The 15,723-nt window shown below is 38.1% G+C and overlaps 2 protein-coding genes across 2 annotated transcripts in view; both read left to right on the forward strand.

Annotated features, from left to right (window-relative positions):
- Nucleotides 1-315: 315 nt before the first annotated feature.
- LOC107595991 (anaphase-promoting complex subunit 2-like) lies at nt 316-13,131 on the forward strand. The gene is made up of 14 exons (XM_016286593.1): nt 316-602; nt 788-1,043; nt 2,192-2,516; nt 4,862-4,994; nt 5,935-6,136; nt 6,225-6,344; nt 6,433-6,550; nt 6,660-6,838; nt 7,101-7,242; nt 9,724-9,799; nt 9,946-10,149; nt 10,337-10,469; nt 12,316-12,557; nt 12,670-13,131. Exons 1-14 carry the CDS (start codon nt 537-539, stop codon nt 12,880-12,882), a joined length of 2,409 nt encoding a protein of 802 aa, XP_016142079.1. The 5' UTR covers nt 316-536; the 3' UTR covers nt 12,883-13,131.
- Nucleotides 13,132-14,436: 1,305 nt separating this feature from the next.
- Nucleotides 14,437-15,723, forward strand: part of npr2 (natriuretic peptide receptor 2) — a 56,885-nt gene continuing 55,598 nt past the window's right edge. Inside the window, exon 1 of the mRNA XM_016286594.1 lies at nt 14,437-15,379. Within this exon, the coding sequence (XP_016142080.1) occupies nt 14,680-15,379 (700 nt within the window). The 5' untranslated portion in view covers nt 14,437-14,679. The remainder of the gene's footprint in view (nt 15,380-15,723) is intronic.

Genomic DNA, 15,723 nt, shown 5'->3' on the forward strand with positions numbered 1-15,723 from the left:
TTATTATTATAATTATTAAAATAATAATTACTACTACTACTACTACTACTACTACGTCTCCTTCTTCTTCTTGTATTATTATTACTTTTATTATTATCATTTTTTAAATATAGGATAGAGTTGTATAAAAAGTTACTATAAAAACAATATCAAGATCTTCACCTCAGAGTGCCAAAGCACACTTATAATTTATTATTATTATTATTATAATTATTAAAATAATAATAATTACTACTACTACTACTTATGCTTCTTCTTCTTGTATTATTATTATTATTATTACTTTTATTATTATAATTTAGATGATTATCAACATCCGGCAACGTGTCGTCATCGGCGCGCGACAGGCGTTTGAAGAAGAGCGTTAAAACGTAATTAGTCGGGGTAATAACTGAGTGGCTTTCGTAATATGATTTTGGACTAAACAGTCACGGAGTAAAATGAATATCCACATATGGTAACGGCACAGAATATAATACTTTTCACCCAGGGTATATGACTATTGTTTACAACCTGAGCCTCGGTGCAACTCCGGAATGAACGAGCTGCAGTCAATGCCGCTGGGGCTGTCAGCAGCCTGGGACACGGTGACATCTGCACTGGTGAGTGTTAGACATACACAGTGTAACTAGGCGGTAAAACGGATGCTGATATCACTTCTAAGCCAAATCCAGCTTCTGATGTTAGCTACATTAACAAGACAAGAACCTTGGTACTTGGACATGGTTATAGCATTGTTGAAGTACCTTTGAGTGCCAAAAGCTGAAACCCAACCATGACTCTTTAGGTGTCTCCCGTGCCACCAAGTGTTTCGACTGATGTGGTTCTCTCTGAAGCCTTGGCCCTGCTGAGTGTACATGGACTGGGTCAGTATGTGGAGGGATGGCTGCTGGAGACTCTGCAGGTGCGTTTGACTGCTTCTGTTGCTCCAGAGTTCTGGACGGGGCTCAAGCAGCCTGAGGGGGAGTCACAGGAGAGGGACAGGGCAAAGGCTTTACTCGCAGCCTTCAGAAACCTTCTCCAAGAGCTGCAACCTTTCCTCGGTATGTCACACCCTACTCGATGGCAACTATTTTATTAATATACTAATATAGCGTACATGTATTTGAAAAACAGATAAGGTTTGCTTATTGTTGCAGTTGTGTTATAATTATATCTGACTTATTAGCTAATTTAATTAGAAAAACTATATATATATATATATATATTAGCGTACATTGAACTGTACATTTTTCAATAAAAAATGTTATTGAGGGGGAAAAAGAAATATGATTTCAGTTTATGTATCCTGATGCTGTGCTTTAAAAAAATTTTTTAAAGATAGATTGTTTTAATATATAATAATATCAATATTAATTAATAACAATAACTGAAATAGTTTTAAGTCATCCTGTGGACCCAGTAGAGTCCCCCTAGTTGGCCCCTTTAGGTCTTAAAATGTCTTAATTCACTCTTCCACAAATTAAGGCCTTAAAATGTCTTAAATTAGAGCCGAAAGTCTTAAATTCATAAAGTCATGGCATTAAATGTTGCATGCACCACAAAAAATGAATATTTCCTCAGTATTTATATCCTGTTTTCCAGGACAAAGATTGAAACTTTCTTAAATCAAGATACATTTACTTGAGTTGCAAAATGAAGATATGAAGGCTGAGAAACAGAACAAAATTAAGTGAGTTTATGCTTAAAACTATAACAAATATGTATCTGTCAGTGGGGTATGAAAACGTCAAATTATAAATCATAAACTTGATTAATTGAAAACAAGTAAATCTATCTTGGTTTATGAATCTTTAGACATTTGAACTGGAAAACAAGACAAAAATACAGAGGAAGAACATTACTTTTTTTGCATTGTGATCAGAGGGTACAGTAAAGGTTATTTCCGTATTGTAGTATTTGTGAGCAGAGCTATTCAAGCTTTGAGCTATCTGTAGGAAGTTGTATTTTCAAACTTTTAAGTGTTGCTAAAACAACCCATTGTGTTTTTCCTAGACATTTAGACATTGTGTTCCCTTCAATTTTGTTTCTTTAAATTTTCAAAAGTTCTGATGTCTTAATGTATTTATTTATCATTTTTACTGTTGATTTCAGGGGAAATTGTGGCCTGGATTTCTTTGTGAGATTCATCCTGTCCATTGTTTCTTGAGTCTACTGTGTTAATCTTACTTTCCCTTTTTTATTTTTCAAGGTGGTCTTGAGAGACTGGGCTCATGGCAGGATGAGAGCCGTGGGGGGTTTTCTGGTTCAGGGGCCCATGGTTTGACTGAGAGAGCTTTCTCTGTCATTCGTGCTATTCTTCTGTTCTCTCCTTCACCTGTGCTGCAAGAGCGTGTGTTGGAGTTTTACAGCCGCACATTCTCCGTACACATGAGGCAGGCAGGGGAAGCTGTGGAGGGTGAGGAGGGCACAGCGGAACATGATGAAGGCAGTTTGTGCCCAGGCTGTGCCACCCTCCCTCACCTGTGTTGGTGTTTGGAAGCTCTTGAGCAACTTCAAGATCTCAGCCACATACTGTGAGTTGAAGAGAAGTATCGTTCTGATAATACTACAGATGTTGCACTTTCCTTTGTTGTTTAGCCACTACTTACATAATGTTGCTGTGGTGTAAGAGTGATGTATGTCTGTGTAAGTCAAATTGTGTCAGTGTTTGGAATGGAATACTAGCATGCTGCATAATACACAGGACATGCTGTTTACTACTTACTAGCTTTTTAAAATAGATTGTAACAGCATGCAGTATTCACAGTGTGTATAAGTTGAATTTGACACCTTTAAAGAGATGTTCTGAGTCCAATAAGAGGAGAAGCAATGTGCTCAATGAAAAACATTTTCGTTGCACATATTCATCAGTGCCACAATAGCATGACAAATTGTATTTACCATATTGCATCTATTGAAATTTACTCAAAAAGGTAACTTAAAAAATCTTATATACTGAATAGAATAAAGCATTAATATGTGTGCTAACATTCATAGACATCCACAGCTATTACTGCATAACAATAACATTTGGAAGAATATCAAATACATCAGTCAAAATCCTTAAAAACAAAAATGTTGTCATTACGTATCCACAGGAGAATTATTCATCAAATCTAGTATCCATTAAACAAACGTGTCCTACAAAAAGGTATCGTACAAGAAGTAGTACATACAAAACAGTCACTTGATTACCAAAAATGTATCAAAAATTACATGATATTTATCAGTGTGATATAATTGTCTTGTTTATATTAATCAAAATTCCGTAAAAAAGGAGATGATTAAGATATTACAGAAAACAACTGAGAGACAAATCTTCCTTCATTCCCTTGGAAACACAAACTTAAAGGGGTCATATGATGCTGCTAAAAAGAACATTATTTGGTGTATTTGGTGTAATGAGATGTGTTTATGCGGTTTAAGGTTAAAAAAACACTATGCAAATCTTCCCAAATCCTGACGTAGACATGAAACGAGGCGTTTTAAGAGGGCGTGGACCAGTCTTAACTTTTATAAAGAATATCTCTTTGGGTTTGAGACTTTAGTCTTTGCAACTTCAGGGATCTTATCTATTCACGAATAGCTTGTAACACTCCAAAGAGAAAGGAAAACTTGAAATCGCATCATATGACCCCTTTAAAATGGAATATCCATCTGGATTCTTTCTGAAGAGGAACACTCTCCAAATAACATTTTTCTGGAATTAAATCAGATGATTTTGAACCTTTAAGTAAGGGTGTGTGATTGTGATTTTTGTATTGACAAAAAGATGATATTTCAATATTTTGTGGGATTTCAACTGATTAATTTACAGGGGTCATATGATGCTTTTTTAAAGATCATTATTTTGTGTGTTTGGTGTAACAGAATGTTGACATGCTTTAATGTTCAAAAAACACATTATTTTTCAAATACTGTACATTATTGTAAGTCCTCTGCCCCGCCTCTCTCAAACGCTTCGTCTACAAAGTCCCTTCTTCTGACAAGCGCAGTCTGCTCTGATTGGCTAGCTGACCCAGTGCATTGTGATTGGCCGAACACCGCAAGCACTCGTCGGAAATGTAATGCCCCTTACCATAATCGCGAGCTTCATCTTTCAAAATAAATGTAAAGACAGTAAATAATGTCATTAGTTTTACCATCAGTTCAAGCCCGAAAGGGGAACAGACACAGTAATGATACAGTACACAAGCAGTGGTTAAGACAGCTGACTCCACTTTGATGTGACGCTGTGTCTCTCTCTCTCTCTCTCTCTCTCACACACACACACTATGACCCCTTTAAATGACTGATTTATTCAGGAATGAATCAAGTGACTGTCTTTATGAATGGCTCATCATTGAACCTTTGACTCACCTTATTTGCTCAAAAATGTTGAATTCAATTACGAAAAGTATCTCACTTGGAGACGCGAGATATATTTGAATATGTTTTTGTTGCCGAAATAGAGCAAAAAACAATTAGCAGTATCTTTAATTTGGGGGGCATTCCAACTGCATTCTAATAGGTTACAAGCACGCAGAGAAAATGCGCTCTCAAGGTGTGTGTGTGTTTTTTTTATTTGTAAAATGAGTGATACTCAATAATGTCAGCTTGCACATTGTTAAAACAACAATTGCAATGTTATTATAAACAATACATATTGTACATACCTACTTTTAATCCAGTTTTTCTTTCTTTCTATTTTTTTGTAAAAATCTTATGACATGTTATCACAATCTGATCAAATGTGTCAAGAGATGTTGAGCTCACTGCATTTTTACATTATTCGCCTCATACAGAAAATTTGCATATCGTGTGATATACACTTCACTTTGTTGGAGAGGTAGATTGTTAGGATATATAATGCCTTCATTAATGTCTTTTGTGATTTCAGCTCCAGACTACAGCTGTTGGAACGTGTGAGCTCGGAGGCTGTGACCAGCATCCTGCACCAGCTGATAGAGCAGAGGATGGAGCAGCGCTGCAGGGGAGAATACGAGAGCTCTTTTCTCACAGACTTCAATGATGTACACACCTTTCATCCTATTACATAGCAGAAAACATTATTTAATTTTGTATGATCTTGGGGAAAAAATGATGCCTTAGAATGTTGATGCTTAGAATTATGCAAAAGGATTCAAACGTTTGTAAAAATTCCTTTAATAGTCCAAAATGTATATCTTGATCCATGTAGATTTTGAATGAGCTTCATTTGTCAACACAAAACCTCGGCCATCTTGACTTCAGCATGTGCAAATTCTGATGTGTGGCAGGTTAATTTAATGATAAATTATATTATTACATAAACTTTTTAATCTTTTGAAAAGTTATGCATGAGTAAAAAATACTACAAGTTTTTTTTTTTTTTTAAATTGGGGGTTTGGGAATGTTCAGCAGATCCCTAACGCTAAGTATTAGCAGTAGTAGTATGTAAATTACACCATAAATAATATGGGGTGGGGATTGTCTAGATTTAAGAAGATAATGATATTTAATTTCTTCACTACACAAATGAGTGAGAAATGTTAAGAAACAGTAAGTCATAAGCATCATAGTTGCACTTCATTTTAAATGATGCACATATAAAGTGTTCTTACAGTACTTAACCAAGAAAGTACTGAGTAATATAAGGTAACTAGTTTAAGTTAAGGTAAGGTTTAAGGTTAGGGTCAGGCCTATTACATAGTTATTACCCAGTTATTGTAATAACTACTGTAAGTACATAATATGTGCCTGCAAAACAGGACTGTAAAATAAAGTGCTTCCAAAATCATAACGCAAATTGATTAAATGTTCTTAGTCATTGGTTTTCATTTGTGAACATAAGCAAGCTTTTTAGCTTATTGGCTTCAAGAATATGGTGGATTTGTTTTTACATTTTAATATTCAAGCTTAAAGTGTCTGTTTAAAGTAGTGTTAATTAAGAAATAGTTTTAAGTCTCATTGATGGATGCTCTGCGTTTCCAGTGGTTGGGGCAGGTTTTGGGATGGCTGAGCAGGGTGTTTGCCAGTAAGGTGGAAGAGGTGGGCAAAGATGCCACACCCACAGATGGCACAACGGGTCAGCCAGCCAATGCTCTCCTCCAGCGCTGGCACTGTCACATGCACCAGTTCTTCTGCCGTATCTATGTAAACATGAGGATCGAGGAGCTTTTCAGCATCATACGAGGTGAGAACTCCATTTATGTAGCATACTACCTGTAATCTCATCTAGGTTGTTTCATTGGAAATAATTTTTTTCTGCTTATTTGTTGCAGATTTTCCAGAGTCTATTCCTGCCATTGAGGATCTGAAGTTCTGTCTGGAACGGACCAATCAGAGACAACAGCTTCTTGCTTCCCTCAAATCAGCCTTTGAAACACGACTGCTGCATCCAGGTCAGTGATTCAGGCCGTTTTCACAGTTGCTAAATACTCATGTGTGAAAATGTTTTGACATTCATCATGGTTTCTTTTCCCACTTCAGGAGTCCACACATCTGACATTATCACTGTTTACATCTCTGCCATTAAAGCTCTAAGAGAGCTCGACCCCTCTATGGTGATCTTGCAAGTGGCCTGCCAACCCATTCGCAAATATCTCAGGTTTGTCTACTGCACTGGGGATGCGTGTCTCAAGATAGTTGTGCTTTTTTTGTAAACCAGTTCCATTTCTGAAGTAGTTAATCCTTTGTTGTAATGTTGGAAATTACAGAACGCGTGAGGACACTGTGCGTCAGATAGTGGGCAGTCTGACGGGTGACGCAGAGGGTTGTACTGATTTAGCCAATGAGCTCTCTCGAGCTGACCCTGTTACCTTGGAGACACACGATAGTGAAGATGAGGGGAGTGATCCAGAGGACTGGACCCCAGATCCCACTGATGCTCTCACAGGTTAGTGTTTTTGTGGAAACTGTGATACATTTTTTTTCAGGATTCTTTGAGAAATAAAAGTATTTATAAAATATAATTAATGTTAATATGTTAAAGTAATGCTAAATGCAGTTTAATTTCAAGATATTTATGGTGGAATATTTCTGTCAAATGTAGCAGCCACTGGCATGTGTGTAGAATACAGTCAATAAAGTCTGCAGTCACGGAAATTTGGGTCCTAACAGGTAATCCACATTTCAACTCTCTCTCATTGTCTCTGTAGATAAAACCGGCTCTAAACGGCGCTCTTCTGACATCATCAGTCTGCTGGTTAGCATTTACGGAAGTAAAGAGATCTTCATTAATGAGTACAAGACTGTACTGGCTGACCGCCTTCTGCATCAGCTCAACTACAACACAGCCAGGTAACCCACCTTACACACACAAACTTAGGCCAAAATAGTTAGCTTCAATAATAAAAAACTTTTGGCGCTCTAGCGGTTAATAAACAGAACTGCACACATCCCGTGGAAGAACATTCCAACCGGAGCTACTTCTCTAAGTTTATGTCTATGGCGATTCATGCAGGTATGTGTTACTCCGCAGCGGTGACGACCCGACCAGGCTACAATAGTCCAAATAGTGTACCGTAGTGATTCGGAATAAGACAAAAACACGGTTTGGAAGATGAATTCATGATGTACTCGCTCATTATATACATTTTGCAAATTTTGAACACAGAAAAAGTTACATAGTGCTGCTTTAATAAATACATTTTTTAATGAAAGTTTAATTGACTATTGATAAGCTCTCTTTTTATAGACTGCTTTTTTCAAATATTAAGAAATGTGTGGAAATTAGATTTACTTTAAATGAGAAGTAAAAGTAGTTGTTGTTGATATTTAAATGTGGGTGTTCAAATTCCCAAGGAATGTAATGTATGAATGTACAAATGTATACCATAAATGCACTGCAAGTCACATTAGATAAAAATCTCGCAAATGCATGAATGTAAATGCATTCATCTGTGAGAAAATTGCAGATTCATTTTTACAACCTGGTTTGAGCCTAGCAAGAATACTGGGGAAGAAGTTTTCAGTTCTAATAGTTTTCATAGTATAATGATCTATTACAAAAGATCAAGGAAAATTAAAGGTAACACTTCAGTTTAGGGAATAATTCTCACTGTTAACTAATTGCTTATTAGCATGCATCTTACTAGCATATTGGCTGTTTATTAGTACTTGTAGAGCACATATGTTGCATGACCATATTCCATATCCCTTAATCCTACCCAATACCTAAACTTAACAACTTTAATACTAACTATTAATAAGCAGTAATTAGGAATTTATTGAGGTAAAAGTCATAGTTAATAGTTAGTTAATTGTGAGAATTTGACCTTAAAATAAAGTTAAAATCATCAAATTAAAAAGACCAAATTAAAATTACTCTTAACCACTCTTAACCCAATGCTTTTAGAGAAATACAGACCGGTTTCCCTTCTACCTTTCATTGCAAAAACACTTGAACGAGTTGTGTTCAACCAAGTCTCAGCCTTTCTCACACAGAACAACCTCCTGGACAGCAACCAATCTGGCTTCAGAAGTGGACATTCGACCGAGACTGCCTTGCTTTCAGTTGTTGAAGCCCTAAGACTGGCAAGAGCGGCTTCCAAATCTTCTATACTTATTTTGCTGGATCTGTCTGCTGCTTTTGATACGGTGAACCACCAGATTCTCCTGTCAACCCTATTGGCAAATGGCATCTCAGGAACCTCACACCAGTGGTTTGAGTCTTACCTCTCAGATAGATCCTTCACGGTATCTTGGAGAGGTGAGGTGTTCAAGTCGCAACATCTAGCTACTGGGGTGCCTAAGGGCTCAGTACTTGGACCACTTCTCTTCTCTGTCTACATGGCATCACTAGGTTCTGTCATTCAGAAACATGGCTTTTCATATCACTGCTATGCTGATGACACTTAACTCTACCTCTCATTCCATCCTGATGATCCGACGATAGCTGCTCGCATCTCAGCATGTCTAACAGACATTTCTTGTTGGATGATGGACCATCACCTTCAACTCAACCTGGATAAGACAGAACTGCTTTTGGTTTCAACAGACCCATCACTTTATCAAAATTTCACCATCCAGTTAGGCTCATCAACCATAACTTTGTTGTTGTGAGTTGTGATTGATGATAAGCTGAATTTCTCAGACCACATTGCTAAAACTGCCCGGTCCTGCAGATTTGCTACTTCAGAGTTATGTGCCCTCTAGAAGCTTGCGTTCTGCAAGTGAACGGCGTATTATTGTGCCATCTCAAAGAGGCACAAAATCACTTTCACTGACTTTTTCATTAACTGTTCCCTCCTGGTGGAATGACCTGCCCAAATCAATCCGAGCAGCTGAGTCCTTAACCATCTTCAAGAAACGACTAAAAACACATCTGTTCCACCTTTATTTGACCCTCTAACTCTAGCACTTTCTATTCTATTTTAATTCTACTATATCTATATTTATCTTCTTTTTTTATATAAAAACAAAACAAAAAAAACACTAGCTTTCTATTTTTTCTATTCTATCTACTTGTTTTTCTTTGTGTCTGTGTCTGTATATATATGTGTGTGTGTGTGTGTGTATGTATAATATATATATACACCTTCCTACGTGTACTGCGTTAGGCTAACCGAGACTTGTCATTTGCACTTATATATTGTTGCTCTTTTGTTAGTTTTGACTGCTTTTATTGTCCTCATTTGTAAGTCACTTTGGATAAAAGCATCTGCTAAATGACTAAATGTAAATGTCATGAAATGGCACTTTAAAGCAAATGAGAATAGGAAGTGCTGTTTGTTTACCATGTTACTAATATATACAGTACCTCTGTGTTTGTGTTTATAGAGAGATTCGCAACGTAGAGCTGCTGAAACTGAGGTTTGGCGAGTCCCACATGCATTACTGTGAAGTGATGCTAAAGGTATGCTTTGCGCTCTTCACAGCTCCGGTTCACAAATTCTCTTCTCTTGGTTATCTGTCATCCTGTTATCATAATATGTGACTTTGAATGGATTTACTTCCATTATGTGTGCTATTTATATTGAACGTGTCTGTCATTCTCTGCAGGATGTAGCAGACTCTCGGCGGATCAACACTAATATCCGTGAGGAAGAGAGTCGTCTTCCTGTAGAGGAGCAGTCTACATTACCGCTGTCTGCCATGATCATCTCATCTGAGTTCTGGCCCCAGCTGAAGGAAGAGAAGATGGAACTGCCTTCAGTCATCTCTAAAGCCATGGAGGACTACACACACCGCTTTGAAAAACTCAAGGTACTCCAAGTCTAGTGGTTCTAAACTGATTTTGTTTTATGACCCAGATATTATGTTGAACATCATGTGCTGACCCAACACAGATTTCTGAATCATGCCAGTGATGATACGCACCTGTTTTTTCTTTATTCCAGTGTTCTGTTGAAAATGCATAAAGCCATATTTTTCTTTGTTTTTTTTTTTGTAGGCCATGAGGACTTTGAGGTGGAAACCTCACCTGGGTTCTGTTACGCTGGATGTGGAGCTGGAGGACAGAACCATCGCAAACCTCACAGTGACTCCCATCCATGCTGCCATCATTTTACACTTCCAGGACAAAGGTCTGGAGTATTAGTTCACCAAAATAATTTTTTTCATCCTTATGTTGTTCCAAATCTGTTTGACTTTTTTTACATGGAACACAAAGGTAACTTTACTTAGCTAAATGCCTGTAGTTTTTCCACATAAAGTGAAAACCAGCTATGGCTGTCAAATGTCAAAAATGACAAAAAAAGTACTATAAAGGTAGTATGAGATATCTGAAATATTTTAAGCTTTATAAAATCATACAGTAGTTTTGTATGAGGAACAGACTGAAAGTCATAATTCACTAAAATCAAAAAAAAAAAAATCTTTTTGGGTGAACAACAATGCATTCTTACATTTTTTTTTTTAACTTTTTATGCCTTTATGAGACTTTGCTAAGCTTTTAAAGGGTTAGTTCACCCCAAAATGAAAATTCTGTCATTAATTACTCACCCTCATGTCGTTCCAAACCCGTAAGACCTTCGTTCATCTTCGGGAACACAAATTAAGATATTTTTGATGAAATGTGAGAGCTCTCAGACCCTGCATAGACAGCAACGCAACTGTAATGTTCCCAGGTCCAGAAACATAGTAAGGACATCGGTAAAACAGTCCATGTGACATCAGTGGCTCAACTTCAGTTTTGCGAAGCTACGAGAATACTTTTTGAGCACAAAGAAAACAAAAATAACAATTTATTTAACAATTCTTCTCCCCCGAGTTGTGTCTTCCTCCATTTTGGAGAGTACCCAAGAATGTAATCGACGTAATCAGCGTTGTTTACGTTCAGAGGAGAAAGTGCGAGCATGAACGTAATCTGCGTAATCAGCGTTGTTAGGGTAAAGCGTGCGTATGCATTGTGATACTCTCCAAAATGGTGGAAGACGTAACTCGGGAGAGAAGAGTTGTTGAATAAATTGTTATTTTTGTTTTCTTTGCGCTTAAAGTATTCTCGTAGCTTCGCAAAACTGAAGTTGAGCCACTGATGTCACATGGACTGTTTTACCGATGTCCTAACTACGTTTCTGGACCTGGGAACATTACAGTTGCATTGCTGTCTATGCAGGGTCTGAGAGCTCTCACATTTAATCAAAAATATCTTAATTTGTGTTCTGAAGATGAACGAAGGTCTTGCGGGTTTGGAACGACATGAGGGTGAGTAATTAATGACAGAATTTTCATTTTTGGGTGAACTATCCCTTTAATGCTTTATGCAACATGGAATGTTTTGGGAGGAATCAATGAGAATGGGAGTAGACGCAGTCTTCACAAACTTCACAAATCCAGAAGTTAGCAACATGCTGGTTCCCTCAGCAAAAAATCCAATAGGATTTTTCCATTGGCTTTTGGATTGTTGTTGGATTGTAGTTGGCAGAAATAAAGAGCTAAACGTAGGCCATAAACTAACTACACCACAGTTGTATGGCTTCATTGTCACCATCACTAAGATTCCGACAGCACTTTCTGGCTTTATTTTAAAAACATTTGCCCTGAAAGTCTGAGTTAATAGTTTGCAAGTGATTATAAACACAAAAAGGGTGTGAAAGGGGACTACTTGGTAGACAAGGCAACCTTTGTAGTTCCATTTAGCCACTGGTTAGTAACTGCCTTTTTCAAGACAAGTAAAGGCTAAACAAGTAAAATACAAGGGGTATTACTGATGTATTTTATGTTATAGAATAAGGCATGAAAATATCTTTATATTGTGTTAACCACAGACCTTATTTCACTGTACTGGTTTCCAGGTTTTGACCTTGAAAAATACACCTGCAGCACTCTTCATCATTATGAGCATGCGCACTACCTAGTGTGCCAATGAATGACACAATCTTGATTATTTGTGTGCCTGAAGTTCCATTACTATTTGTTTTCCTTCTATAGGCACATGGACATTGGAAGAGCTGAGTGGCGTCCTGGGCGTGCCGCAAGAGATGGTGCGCAGGAAGTTGGCACTGTGGCAGCAGCAGGGTGTGCTGCGTGAGGAAGCCGGAGGTCGATATACTGTGCAGGAGATGAGCTCTTGCAGAGAGAGATCTGACAGAAGTGTCATGCTCATAGACAGTGATGAGGAGGGAGACTCCAACACCGCAACACAGTCGGAGCAGAGAGAAGAGAAATTACAGGTTATTTATACACTTACAACTCTTGTCATAACACTGTAATGTAACACTGCTTAGGACCTTACTTGCCATATAATGCTAAGACAATGCTAAACACTTTTCCCTTATTTCTCAGCTGTTCTGGGCCTACATTCAGGCCATGCTGACTAACCTGGAGAGCATGACTTTGGAGAGGATCCACTCCATGCTGCGAATGTTTGTGGCCGCCGGGTCTGGGGTCACTGAGATGGATGTGAATGAGCTGCAGGCTTTCCTGCAGAAGAAAGTCAGAGCCCACCAGCTTATTGTGTCAACTGGTGTCTACAGACTACCGAAGACCACTCAATAGTCAGAAACGATTGAGTGGAGACCATAAAAACAATCATGAACTTTTTCCTCATAATTTGTGTCAAAGGCACAAATTATTCTGGTTTGTTCATTGTGCAAAATAACAAAACAATGACGTTTGTAATCTCATCTTGCTGTCCTTTTATGTAAAATACAGTGCTTTGAAAATGTTTTTGCCACATCCCGATTTCCTCTGTTTTTGTGTATATTTCATAATAAATCGTTTAAGATCTTCAAATAAAATGCAAAATAAAATAAAGTCAATCTGTGCAAACACCTACAGTTTAAAATGATTTTTATTGAAGCAAAAAAAAATTGCCCCCTTCAAGATAAAATTTGGTTGTGCCCCCTGTAGCAGCAATAATTGCAACCAAATGCTTTCAATAACTGGAGATAAGTCTTTCAGATATTTTAATCTGGTGATTCTTGGGGAGGCATAGTGGATGATCAGCATGTGAACCAAAGCTCTCTTCTGACTTTCTCAAAGTATGAAATAAGATGAGAGCTGACTCCTCAGACCACACTGCTTTTTCCATTGCTTAGTGTCCAAGATAGAGCTCTTGACACCAGGTTATGCATCTGGGTTGGCCTTGGATGAAAGTGGATTCATGGCAAACATGCTGCAGTTTCCAGCTCTTTGGAGCTCAGTGGAGTTTTTGTTGATTCTGGATCACAGAGGTTCTGTTTTAATGCTTTAAATCACATGCAAGTTGTGAAGTGTCTAATCCCTCCATGAACATTGACTTCGGATTAGTGATGTTTTTTAGTTTTTTTTTAAAGTGTAGTTTATTATTTCTGAGATTTTGGATTGTGTGCGTGTGTGTGTGTGTGTAGTGGTTCTCCCTAGTTACAAATTAACTTGTCTGACCTCTATTGGCAGCTTAAAAAATTGCAATTGCACTGTTCACTGTTCGACAGGGATTTTATTGATTTTTATTTTGTTGCAAATTGTTACTTACCTACACCGTTTGATAAAAAAATTACTTGAAATGAAAATGTAAATCAGACTATAATATGTATTATCACGTTACCATATGCACAAATGTAATGGTCCCAATGTGCTCCCAACAACTGCACTGTATAGGCTAAGTAACAGCATGTGCCATATACACAATACCTGTACTGTACAAAATGCAGAGTATTAATCTGAGTGCCAGTTAAATACAATATAATAGTAAAGGCAGGTAATGTTGTACTGTAGCACATTTTGTGTCTTTCATATAAATGTCCTATATCATTTACAACCACTACCCATCAAACAGCACTTTATCCCAGGAATGTTCTGAAAACGTTAGTTTTGCGTTATACAATTAAAACCTAAAATAACCATCAGCTAGATAACGTTCTGTACAGTGATATACAGTTACAGTTTTGCAGCTGGTTTAATTGGTAACAGGCTACGCTACATAGCTTGGGGGAAAGTTCTTACGGTGATAATGCACCTGAAGGAGATTATTTGACCTGCAGACAGAGGGAGCCGTTAACTAGAGTATCTGTCTGTTAGTAGCTGTCGTGACGCGTCGGGGCAGTGCGAGGACCGCGCGAGGGCCGCGCGCGGTGAAGTCGCGCTCATCTGGATGTCCACACAGTCTCACCGAGGAGTCGCGCTCGAGAAGTCCATCTAATTAAGCACCCGGAGGCTCTGTCAAGCAATTTAGTTGGGCTACCAGCAACAAAGGCGTCACGAATGGATTGTACTATTTATTTAGAAGAGGAGTTTACTCATTTAAGTTTGCTCTGAGAAGAATCAATCATTTTACCTTGCGCGCTCACTCTAGGATTTGTTTGTCAATTTAAAATGGGATCGGGATTTAGGATGGGATCTCGTTTTTTCATTGTGCTGCTTATATACGTACTCATTCCGGGATGCGGAACAGAAAAGGGGAATATAACCGTAGCGGTGATGCTGCCCGACAATCTGAAGTATTCGTGGGCATCGCCGCGCGTCCTCCCCGCGATCCGTATGGCGCAAGAGACAATTCACAAGAGCGGTCTTTTAAGGGGACACACCATCAACCTCCTTAACTTCAGCACAGAGGATTCCTCTGGTTCTTGCTCGGAAAACGAGGCACAGATTATCGCCGTGGACACAAAACTTTACAACAAACCAGATGCGTTCATCGGACCCGGCTGCACGTACTCGGTCGCGTCCGTCGGACGGTTCGCGTCCCACTGGAAACTTCCCCTGATAACCGCGGGAGGACCAGCGTATGGTTTTGAAAAGTCGGACGAGTTTAAAACGATTGTCAGGACGGGCCCGACCACCACGAAACTCGGAGACTTTGTCAGCTATCTGCACGCACATTTCAACTGGAGCAGTCACGCGCTGATGATCTTCCACGACCTCAAACAAGACGACCGGCCTCATTATTTCCTCTCCGAGGGCATTTACATGATTCTGCTAGAGGAAAACATCACCGTGGCGGCTTTGCCTTACGAAGATCCACAGACTTTCAATTATAAAGACATCATCACATTTATAAAGGACAACGGGAGAAGTAAGTTTAGATTCAGTTCAAAAAAGATTGGATGATTCTAGCTACTATTTTTAAACCACTGAAACGAAATAAATAAATGTGTTCCCGGACCACAAAACCAGTCATAAGGGTTGATACGACTAATTAGAAAATCTGGAATCTGAGGGTGCAAAAAAAAAATCTTAATATTTATAAGTTTTCCAAATGAATCCTTAGCAATGCATATTACTAATGATAATATATATATATATATATATATATATATATATATATATATATATATATATATATATATATATTTACGGTAGGAAGGTAGGAAAATATCTTCAAGGAACATGATCTTTACTTAATATCCTAATGATTTT

Source organism: Sinocyclocheilus grahami, unplaced genomic scaffold, assembly GCF_001515645.1.
Source record: "Sinocyclocheilus grahami isolate Dianchi unplaced genomic scaffold, SAMN03320097.WGS_v1.1 scaffold212.1, whole genome shotgun sequence".
NCBI lineage: Eukaryota > Metazoa > Chordata > Actinopteri > Cypriniformes > Cyprinidae > Sinocyclocheilus > Sinocyclocheilus grahami.